The 11,625-nt window shown below is 46.3% G+C and overlaps 1 protein-coding gene across 1 annotated transcript; it reads right to left on the bottom strand.

Annotated features, from left to right (window-relative positions):
* Positions 1-342: 342 nt before the first annotated feature.
* Positions 343-11,576, bottom strand: NCSTN (nicastrin). The gene is made up of 17 exons (XM_042893024.1): positions 11,408-11,576; positions 10,693-10,797; positions 9,108-9,231; positions 8,644-8,762; positions 7,469-7,614; positions 7,136-7,286; positions 6,909-7,018; positions 6,458-6,610; positions 4,984-5,088; positions 4,741-4,818; positions 4,417-4,586; positions 3,086-3,188; positions 2,739-2,834; positions 2,212-2,299; positions 1,929-2,083; positions 1,427-1,639; positions 343-1,277 (listed from the first exon to the last, which is right to left on the bottom strand). Exons 1-17 carry the CDS (start codon positions 11,529-11,531, stop codon positions 1,155-1,157), a joined length of 2,163 nt encoding a protein of 720 aa, XP_042748958.1. The 5' UTR covers positions 11,532-11,576; the 3' UTR covers positions 343-1,154.
* Positions 11,577-11,625: the final 49 nt, after the last annotated feature.

Below are 11,625 nucleotides of genomic sequence, written 5' to 3'. Positions count from 1 at the left end.
AGTTTTCCTGATAGCAAGATGCATTAGCAACTGGAAAAAGTCTCCCTCAGGGAAGCACTGAAAGCACAAGGTCTGAATTACTTTAAAACTCCAGAGTTTATGTCTAGTTGAGAAAAGACTTAAACACAATAAGCCTGCATAGCCCTCTAGGGAAGCGAAAACGATGCTGGCTTCAGTGCTAGTCAGCTCTGATTTCTGTGATTAATCCTCCCTACCTGTTTTTGAGCTCCTCACTTTGGACAACAGCACTATCACATCTTTGAATCAACACTGCTGAAGAACAGGTGGATTTTCACATAAAAGGAACAAGCAGGAATGGCTGAATGCCTGGTCAGTCATCACTGCTGGATCTCAGAGCCCAGTCCTGCTGTGAGCACGCTCTTTATTAAATGTTTAATATACCAGTGCCTAAAATGAACCAAGGCATCACCACAGACAGCACTGTAAGAAATGAGCAGCCATCCCTGCCTTGGAGAGCTATCAGTCTAAGCTGAAACAAATGCTGTTCCTCCCAAGACCAAAACATACTGCAGCACCCACTGATTTAAGTTCTTTGGGCAGCAACTAAAGATAATGCAGGCAATGGGTTAATCTGTAAGCAGAGATTTCTTTTTTAATTAAACAGAACTATTTATATATATATATATACAAAACCCAGAAAATATTGCACCATTTAAAAAAAAAGGATATTTTACAACTAATCATGTGTTAAACACGCTTGTCCTCCCTGCATTGTAGTATATACACAGATTCACAGCAACTGTTGGACGTTAACAGGCAACCCATGCTATTGGACACCATGGAAATGCACTGGTCCACACATATCCCAGAGAAAATACCCCTCCCACCCTCACCATCACGTAGGGAACACGTCCATTGCTTTGTCACCTCGATGGCATTCAGGAACAATCCTCTCACATCTCTCAGAGTAAGGACAAATTAAAAACAGAAGGCTTCGGGAACTTCTCAGTCACAATTTCTTTTGGGCTTGATAGGCACACAGTCTCTTAACATTTCAGGGCTCCTAACTTGAGCATGGAGGCTCTGGAGAGAACCATTTCCGTCCCTATCCAGAGAGAGGGGCATTCCAGTGTAGTTTTCTCTTTGATATTTGTAATCCAAGGACTAAGACTTCTCATGCTTCGAGAGCATCTTCAGTAAGCCACAGCCCCAGGGTCCCGAGGGATGCTAAAAAGTACATCTGCTTTGGCGTTGATAAAATGTGTGGCGACAAGAGAGAAGACCAGAATGGCAATGCCCACAACCAAAGTGATTATCTAGGAAGGGATGAGAAATACTTAGCATTGTTGCAACAAAGATAGACAAAAATCTCATAGAAGTTTCATTGAATGGGGGTGGGGTGGTCACTGTCAGAAAGCCACAGAGACGACTCACTATTAAGGCACTATGCAAAGTGCAAACTCACCTCTAGCTCCTTGCTGGCTACTAGAAATATTCTGGCACGGATCTCCTTCCATCGACTCTCTGTCCATGTGGAATATTCTGTAGATCCCCATTCCCTCAGCTCAAAGGCAGGAGAGAGTGCTTTGCTCAGGCGAACGGTTGACCGAACGCAGTAGGGGACTCGTGATGTTGAATTAGGGTCCAGGGAACCCTGCACCCAGGCATAGTCATACATCTGCAACAAAAACAAGACATTAGGAGACAGCAAGGCACTAGCAAATAACAAGACTGTCTTCTGGTAAGAGAGAGGAGGGTTTTTCTGACTGTTCTCATTATCAGGGGATCCTTTCATTTACTCCTCCTCTGCCCTTCAGTGTCAGAACGCCTTCTTGTTGAAGGATTTGATCCAGCTCTCCCATGTGTGATTATAGGCAGTACAAAGCAATCCTAACTAGCTTCCCTCAAAAGCAGAAAACCAGAAAATTGAACAGCAGATCTGTCCTTGCCACTCTAATGGCACTTACTTCTTTCTCAGCATTAGGTGCTTTTTCAGGGTTCAAACACTCTTCCTTGGTGAGGTTAACAACAGTGCCTGTGAGATTGGCCAGAACATACTGCACAAGGTAGGTAGTGTTCACAGGGCTGGAAACAGCAACGTAGTGCTGGGGAACATCATCACCTGGAACAGTCAGAGAATTGGAATTGATGGGGAAAATGCCAGAAGCAGTGATACTGTGGAGCTTTACAAAGTTGCCAGGTAACATATGGGGTCAAACACATCCCTGTGTTCTTCCCTATGTTGCTTACCCAGAATCCCTTTCAGGTCTGGTTTAATGATGGACTGAAACCAGGAATTGTTCATTTTAATCAGAAACCCATAGAGCATTTGAGTGATCTGGAAAGAAATGTAAATTGGTTTATACAAAGAGGAAAGAACACAGCATCTTAATGGCTACATCTCTCAAGATTATTTGGCACAGAATACACTTTTCACTACAGAGACCAAGAGCATAGCAAAGCAGAGACTACATGTCACAACTGTACATTATGTGAAAACAAGGGCTTCATTCCAGATCCATCGATTCCTTACTTGATCCCTGTGGCACACACTGCCACCTCACCTCAGTTTCCACTTCTTTGCCCTGAGACGGAAAGGCAAGGAAGTGGAGTGAAAGTTTTTCCATTCAGCTGTGATGGAGAAAGGGGGGGAGAGGCAAAGCCCTCATGGAGACAGACAGGACAGCATGCTGTGTAAACACACATAAACAGAGACAGAAGGGAAGTACGTGAGGGCTCATCATAGATGCCAGGGACTCAACTCCATCTGCTCGTACCGTTTTTGGATCTGCCTGAATAGCAGAGGTGTCGTTGGCTCCCCCTGCAAGCCGGTAGAGAGCACGGGCGACCACTGTGGCAACTTCTGCCAGAGACTGCAAAGGAAGAGTACTTTGTGTTAATCAAGATAGACAGACCCAGCAAAACAATTAAGAGCAAGCCAGAACCTACACATCCATCAACATGCTTATATCGCACCAGCATTTGAGTGCCCATTGCCTTTGTAAACGTACAAAGCATTCCCACCTTCTTCCCCCTCTCTCTGTGAGCCCACCTGCAATCTGCCCCTACTGAAAGCCCCATCCAATCCCAGACAGAGCAGCTAAAGAAAATGTGAAGTTGGAACCTTGGCTGTGTCTGTAACATACTCCAGGGTCTCCTCGGGGCTAAGCCCCTCGGGGTATTGCATCCGGATGTTCTCTGGAGTGTCGTACATACTCTGGTAGTATCTGAAAAGAAGAAAGCAAACAGAGCTTGGGGAGGAGCAGAAAGAAACCACAGGGCATGGAATTCAATTCAGAGTGTGCTTAAAGCAAACAGTGGGAGCAGTCTCCTGGGAGCAGAGAGACAGCTCTGCCAAAGCACTGCCCTGCCACACGCTCCTTAAACCATTTAATGAGGCTTTATAATTAACTTGGCCCTTCCACAGCTTCTCCCATCTGAGGATCTCCAAGCAATTTACAAGCTGTGATTAGCTTTCAGGTGGGCGACAGCCCCCATCTATTAAATGGATAGAGAAACTGAGGCAAGGACAACTCATGCAGAAGGTCTCGTGGGAAGAGAGCTTTCAATGCAAGTCATGCTAGTGGGTTTTTATTAATGCCTTGTTTTAAAGGCAGTGAGGAATTCCAAGTGAACTTTAGGAGAGATTTACACCAAAGAGTCTGCAACACATACAGCTGAACTGGGAATTGCATGGTCTATACACCTGACATTCCCAGACAACCTGGGATCGATCTCCCCAGCCTACAGATGGTCACAGACCAGGGAAGTGTGCTGTCCTTCACCTCAGCTCCTCCTGCACCTTCAAAGCAGTGCACGTTTAGAGCTAAAAGGGAAGAAAGGGAAGCCACTTCCTTTTGATCATGCCAGAGATTCTCAGTAACAGAGAGGGTAGAAAAGGCAAAGAGACAATTTGAAGAGCTTGGATGAAGGGGAAAAGGCAAGAAGAGAAGAAGCGAAAAGGGGACGTCTGTCCTCTACCCCTCATCCCCACTTCCAAAGTTGAAGAGAAGCAGATCCCTAAGGAACACCCAGTATTAGGGTCATGTGAGGTGAATGAAAGTGCCCTTTGTAATGCCTGGGGCTTTCTGCCATCACAAATAGAAAGCTATATGGAAAAAAAAAAAAATAAAAAAGAAAAAAAAAAAAAGAAAAGAAGCATCTAGCTTCTGGAAGAACAGATGAGGCTTAGGCACGCTCAGTTGCCATTTGCTCACCTCTGGCTCCCAGCCAGCTGTGGGGAACATTTTCTGTACAAAACTGGATTTCTTTCGGTTGTCAGAATAATTATGTTGCGCTTGTTCAATTACATGGCACACGTTTGCTCCTCCACTCCCCCCAGCCTGCCGTTCCACATGTGTTGGGCAGCACAGGCCTGGCAGAGGCCTTGCAGGAGCTGGGGCTGCCCTCTGCCGGCCCCACTGCCTCTGGCCATGGGGCAGCCCAGAGTGGTACCTGTTCTGGAAGGAAGCCTGGTGGTCGGTCAGGACAACGCCAGGAATGTGCCGGGCTCGAAGGAAGCGTTGGAATGAAGATGGGGGAAGAGACTGAGAAAATCCAACTTCCTGGAAAGTGACATTTGCTCCTACGCTGCTATTAGTCAGAATATCGAGCAGGTTTTTAATCTGAAAAGGAGAAAACAGCACTGTTCCACTCTTTTTGTTTTGAATGTGCAGTTGTTTCTTTATCTGGGAAGTTTAACATCCTGAACGCTTGTAAAATGCTAAGGATGCCTCAGAATTTCAGTTAGGTGAACAACTACAAACTGCTTTCACTCACCTGGGGCTCAACAGTTGCATTCAATCGAGAGACAGGGTCTGTATGCATCCACAAAATGGAGCCATTCCTTAGAGCCACCTGCAAGGAAAGAAACAAAACCCCTTCAACACATACTAAGGCATGACTAAATCCTGATCAGAAAAAAGAACAACCAAAGCAGTGAAAAACGATGGTTGAGAAAACCACACCTAAATTATTACAGGCAAATAAAGAATCAAAAATATCCCCCAGCTCGTCTCTCACCTGATTCAACTCCACAAAAGAATGGATGTTCTCCAAACGGAGAGGAAATTTATCTTTTTCCATATCGTACACCATTCGTGAACTGCCAATGTAATCAAAAGTCTCCTGCAATAAGGTAATAAAAAGAAATAAGAAACAAATCCACGCATGACTCACATACAGAATGCTGCTTGGCCCAATTAACAGCACCATTCGAGAAGCTGAGGTGGAACAAAACCAAAAGTTTGAGGGCTAATAACTGCTGCACCAAGTATTTCTGAAGGTTTGCATAGCCTGGCTGACACCAGAATACCAAAGGAAATATTATGTTGTAGGCTGAGATGCAGCAAAGGACAAAATTGAAGGTAAACAGCAAAAAAACAGGAGATAGCTACTGCACAAGCAAGAAAGGCACAGAGAGAGACTTCTGCAAGTACTGATAACTCACAATGATACTGCAAGTGAGTAACAGCAGAGAGGCAATACTACACCCTCTACTTTGGTGTACAACCCCTCTGTTTCTGGGTGAGTAGAAGAGGAAGTCAGGGAAAAGGGCAAATCCTCCATTCCAGGAATTAAACATGTGAAGCTCTCCTGGAAGGAGGGGTATCTGTTTCCCTAGAAAAAGGAAGGGAAGGCAAGATGACATCAACAGTCATGGGAACTGCAAGAAGCTGAGCATTGTCTAGAATGAATCAATGCCCCAAAGAAGAGAATCCCCATGACAGAAAAGGACAACGAAGTCAGCCAGCCACCAGACTTTCCTCTGGACTATTATACAGCCAAGTCTTATCACTCCACTTACATTCTGGGAGCACGACAGAGAGTGTTTGCTCTACAGTGCTGCACGCTCACCTCCCCGAGGGAAATTCTGAATAGGGATGTATGTGCTGGGGAGGGTGAATGAAGGGAATCACATGGCCACAGCATGGGGCTGTGGGAGCCAGTTTCACAGAGCTGCACAAAAGAAGCCATCAATGCAGATGCCTTCAGGGGAACATCAGCTGTTGGCCGTCAGTCTCTCCTCCACAAGCTTGTTCTGTTTTTTTCCACAGCTGCCAACTCCAGTGCTGGGCTCTCAGAAATGAACTACATTTTGACGCTGTCAACGCGTATATTTTTAATCCAGATTTTTTTCCTTCTGGGCTTTGTTTCAGAATTTAAAGCCTAGCCATTGCTGTTCATTCTGAATGGGAGTGGGACATACAGAGAAGCACAGTGGGAAGAGACAGGAGGAAAAGTAAAGTTTGACTTATTCATCCAGAATGAACTGTGGGGCAGAATATGCACTGCCCCATTGGAAGCTCCATCTGCTGTTGTCATCCCAGTGAAATTAAGATCTTGCTCTCACCAGGGGAGTGGAGAGAACCACGGTGTGGGGATGCAGATAAATGACTCTGCACAAAGGGTAGGAAAGAGTTCATTTGCAAGGAGCCAAAGGCTGATTTGCTACTCTGAAATAAGCCAAATGGTGGAGCGATGCTGCTGCTCTTACCCCTTGGAAGAAGGTGAACATTATATTCCTTTGCAGCAAATGAACATCTGATGCCTTATGAAGGGCTTCAGCAGCAGCCAAGTGGGTCACAAAAGAGGAGACAGCACTCTCTGCCCCAGGTGCAATGTTCCAGAAGAAGGAATGGCTGTCAATCTGTAAGCATGAACAGCAGGCATAAGAAATGTGCAGAGGGATACTGTACTGGGAAAGCAAATCTGCTACCTCTTTTTAATCCCACTCATGCCACTGATAAGGGAAAAAAATCAAATTATACTGCCCAATGAAACTCCAAACATCAATTGCAATAGCCAATCCAATCCAAACGAAGGGCAGGAGCACAGGAAGAAATGGAAATAAGTAAGAGAAGTGTATTCTCACAAGACCCTACACTCACATCTTCCCATAACCCTTCCAGTCCACCCTCTGCAAAGCAAGATTAAGAGATACTTACCCGTGTAGCAACCATAATAAACTCCTTCTTAGGATCAACTTTTTCAGATGAATTAATAGGGTGCAAGGTGCTCCACACATTGTAATCAAGCAGAGGATCGCATACAGTCTCTAAAAAGCAGAAACAACATTGCTTGAAACTTGGGATTACAGCAGAGAGAACTGAAACACAATCTTGTCAGCTGCAGCTCACCAGTTTTATCATGACAAGGAGGGAAATCTGCTCACCTGGATTAATGCTGAAGGTGTTTTGGATGGAGTTGCGTCTCATGCAGGTAACAGTGCTGGTGACAGCATGCATGTGGGAAAAAAGCTGCATGGCACACAGAGGGTACTCAGGGCCAGATCCATCAGTAGGGACGTTATGGTCTTGGTAACACTGGACAGAAATAAACATCATCACGAAACTCGTCTGTAATCGTATGATGTACTGCTTATAAAGCTGGATCATGTATTTTTTTCTGTAGGTGTCAACATCTGTGCTGAGTTAGCTCAATTTCTGGCCCCTTTCCTGAACTGTGTGGCAGCTCCCCTCTCTCACAGTCTGGGAAAGTTAAGTACCTGCTTAATAACTTGAGTCTCATTGGCATCTTCAAGTAAAAAAATGGGGAAGTCAAAATCCTCATATGAAAGCCCACTCCCCACTGGATTCCACACAGTCCTATTGCAGTGTGCGTACTGAGGGCCATAGTCTTTGGAATAGACACCTGGAAACAGAAAGAAATGGGCAAATCTGAGCCTGCAGAGAGAATAACAAACTACAGCAAAGGTAGGGCCTGCTGAGAAAATGGCAGCAAGAACAGAACGAGCACCATTATGGGCTAGGGAACCAGCTGACAAAGCTTAGAAGTGGAGCTGGTCACTGCATGAGGCAGAGTGGCAGAGTCTGAACGCTGTGCCACGCATGGAGAATAGAAAACATGCATGCTCAAAGCCATCCCATGCCAGGAGGCTGGCAGGAGCACTCAGTGAGCATTTATCACATGCTGAGAGAGCAGTGGAGGCACACAGAGAAACATTATACTCCAAAAGGAGGAACATACTAAACAGCATTTTCTGAGCTCATCATGTGCTGGAAATACCCCTAAGGCATCTGTAATGTGCCAATGGTTTTAACACCTAGGTACTGAGCAAGCAGCATGAAGGCAAAGAGGCAACAAATGCCAGCACAAACTCATCTCAGAGTTTGCACATCATCCTTCACAGCTGAGGAGGAGAAAGTTGAGTGCAAACTACAGAAAGGCAACTTCTCTCCACACAGTGTAAGACAGTAAATTAACTGCCTGAAAAAATAAATAAATGGTAAAGTGAAAACCTAACTGAAATCACGTGGGGAACTCAGGCAGGAATCAGAAACAGTACGAAATGGCTCAGAGTGGTTTCATCCACTTTATGCAAAATCAAGCTTTAATGACGAGGTGTGGAAAAAGTTTGTGTGTCAAAAGTGAAAGAAAAAGAAACTGCAGCAAACCTTGGTCAGACTGAATAGCAATTTCATGCTGGTTTATCCAGCTTATCAGTCTTCCCCCAAACATCAGTCCAGGCCTCACTAAGAACTGATGAGATTGCAGCTCAGACCAGTTATTTCAAAAGGACATATCAAGCATGTTATCTTAGATGAATTTTGACATGTGAAGTTGCAATTTCCCATGCCCTTTGCCCTTCTTGCTTTGACCTTACAATGTAATGGCATTACTTCTCCTCCCAGCAATAGGAAAAACTTCACATTTCCTTACCAAACCCATCATTGGGGCACTTCAAACCAGGAGAAAATCCCTGGGGAGGGTTAGGTTTGGCAATAGACACTGCAAGGCCTGACACTCGTGAGGTTCCCTTCAGCTGCTGCATTACCTTCCTGGAACAGAGAAAATATAGGTGATATTTTGAATTCATTAATGAAAAGTTACAATCCAAGACGTGTCATTGCTGATGCACGCTATGCTCAAGCCCATGATGATGTTTTTGATCAAAATAACCTTTCTCCTCACCAGTTGAGAACTGTATTAAGATGGCAACAACCAGAAAACTTCAACCAACCCATGCAGTAAAACACAGTAAAAACAAACATGCCACCCTCACTGTACTTCAGTACAAAGATGATTTTGCCATCTCTCACTTGAAAAATGACATTTTTTATCATAAAATTATGGGTCTTTTGGGCTCCTGTGACCTAGGGAAGATAAAAACTATGACAACTGACCTGTTGAAGAGATTTCCATCTAGTAATATCATGTAGGGTGGGTGTGGACCATCAGCAAGCACCCAGTTTAGGTCCTCCTCCTTCTCGACCACATGTATCACCCCTGTGTCTCCACTGATGGAGGCTGTGGAAAGACAAAATACCCTTCATGTTTCACTGTGTTCTACTTCCTTCACACCCTCAACAACCCCAAAATAGGGCAGCATGGATCGAAGAGCTTTAAGGAAGAACAGCTGATACGAGATAAGAGATGGAGGAAGCAATTTGGTGAAGTGGCACCGTTTCACTGACATTGAAGAACAGCAGTTTCTCAGGAAAAAACAGTGAACAGTGCAGAATAAAAACTAATGGAAACAAGCTCCGAGCTTTAAAAGCCTGCTTTGTTTGAGCACTGACTTGAGCTGCAGGCAGTAAGGCATAATACAGCAGAAAAATGAGATCTCAAGACAGAAAAGCACATGAGGAAGAAAAACACAAAGGGAAGACAGGATCTGCCTGTCTCAAGGACACAGTCACAGCAGCTGACCATCATGGAGGGCTAAAGATTGCAAATTCAGAAACTGGGAGCTCAAAGAGAGCTCAGCAGGAGGCCTGGAGGTGCATAGGGAAAAATAAGAGCAAAAGATCACGGCCACAAAGGGGATGAGCAACTGAGTAGGTCTCTCTGCTTGGCATTTCATCCCATACCAAAGAAAGCAGAGGGCAGACAAAACACTTTTACAGGAGTCCACTGATACAACCAAGCCCACAGTTAGTAATGGCTATCACTGGACACTGCTTATGACTGAGAAGGCAGAACCCCATGCCTGTGTCTGCACTAACACCAGGCTCACGTCAGAGGGCAGAAGTCAGGAAACAATGCACCTTGTGCTACCTGTCAGACTAAGCTGTGCTGCCCTGCAGTGGCAGCTGACAACCTCTGCTGCAGGAGTGACTCAATCAGGAAGCAAAATTCAATTACAAATTAACAAAACGTTGACTCATAGGAACCCCTTTCTACACACAGTAACTTCAGAAAAGAGTACTATGTGGATTGGGCTGCCTTGTTTTTCTTCTCATTTCTACTAGCTAAGCAGTCCTGTTCCTATACCTTAATATGACAAAAAACATACAAAGTTAGCAAGTAGTGCACAAGCAGCTAAGCCAAACCTTCCAGTCCCTTCAGATGTCACTTGCTTAATTCCTAACACTCTGTCCCCTTCCTCTCCTAACTTGTTAACACCTAACACATTCTGCATTAGGCTCACAACTTTGCCTTGTACCCTGGGATGCTGGCTGGGCACAGACAGCAGAATCTGCAGCCATGATGCTGTGCTGTACCTTAGCTTTGCCCTGAGCAGGAACTGACTGTGTGCACTGAAAATGCTGCTCTGTGCCAGTCAAGGCATGGATTTTCAAGGACACGGCCTCTCTTAAGGCCCAATCCTCAATATAGAAGAAACACATCAGTATGACTGAAATGGGATTGGAAAAGTCAGCAAACAGTGATGAGAACACAGGGAATGCTGACTCGGGCAGGACAGCAGCATTATATCCCATCTGTCTGGACACGGCCACCCTGAGGAACATCTCCAGCTGTACTCACACTGGCAGCCGATCTGGTGTGTAGCATTCAGAAGACGAACACACGGCGCCGTTTTGTTCAGGGGGATGTAGATCTTCCTCTCAACCGAATTCCCCTCGCAGGAACCTGAGGAGAGGACACAGGCCCACTTCAGGGAGGATAAACCAGGAGCTCCCACACTTCAAAGCCCTCCCTAAAATAGTGGGGGGGGGGCACAGGAGAGGGCTCACATAATCACAGAATGGCCCAGGTAGGAATGGACCTGCAAGATCACAAATCTCCAACCCCCTCACCACATGCAGGGCCACTAACCTCCACATTTAACACCAGCCCAGGCTGCCCAGGGTCCCATCCAACCTGGCCTTGAACACCTCCAGGGATGGACGGGGCATCACAGCCTCTCTGGGCAGCTGTTCCAGCACCTCACCGCTCTCACAACAAAGAACTTCCCTGACATCCAACCTCAATCTGCCCTCCCTCGACTTCCAACCATTTCCCCATGTCCTGCTATCATCTCTCCTCTCCAAGAGTTGACTCCCCTCCTGTTTGTAGGCTCCCTTTAGGTACTGAAGGCTGCAATGAGGTCACCCCGCAGCCTTCTTTTCTCCAGGCTGAACGAACCCAGCTTCCTCAGCGGGGCTCCCAGTGCCCCACCTCGCAAAGGACCTCCACCTCAGCGAGGGGTCGGCCCCAGATCGCACAGGCCCAGCCCTATCCCTCCACCAGCCAGCCTCACCCGCCACCAGCACGGCGAGAAGCAGCGCCGGCAGCGGCCCGCACCAAGCCTGGAGCGAGACCCAGCAGCTCCCTACAACAGCCGTCATTCCCCGCCTCCTCCCGGCTCTCTCCATCGCCGCCATCTTCCAGCCCAGTTCCTCCAGCGCCACCGCGCATGCGCGGCGCCGGAAGCCTCAGTGTGTCAGCGGAAGGACCGCCGCTCGATGGCCGGAAGTG

This window comes from Lagopus leucura, unplaced genomic scaffold (assembly GCF_019238085.1).
Source record: "Lagopus leucura isolate 7727_CA_CO unplaced genomic scaffold, USGS_WTPT01 236-1_obj-0_obj, whole genome shotgun sequence".
Taxonomy (NCBI): domain Eukaryota; kingdom Metazoa; phylum Chordata; class Aves; order Galliformes; family Phasianidae; genus Lagopus; species Lagopus leucura.
The sequence above is the reverse complement of the archived record's forward strand: the minus strand, read 5'-3'. Positions and strand labels throughout refer to the sequence as shown.

Bases quoted from the DNA above. Each gene is read 5' to 3' on its own strand.
- NCSTN (XM_042893024.1), bottom strand. From the start codon at position 11,531: ATGGCGGCGATGGAGAGAGCCGGGAGGAGGCGGGGAATGACGGCTGTT. The intron at 7,615-8,643 runs GTAAGGAAATGT...TTCTGTTTCCAG, and splicing joins GTGCCCCAATGATGGGTTTG to GTGTCTATTCCAAAGACTAT. The intron at 2,300-2,738 runs GTACGAGCAGAT...ATTTCTTTCCAG, and splicing joins TTCAGGCAGATCCAAAAACG to ATCACTCAAATGCTCTATGG.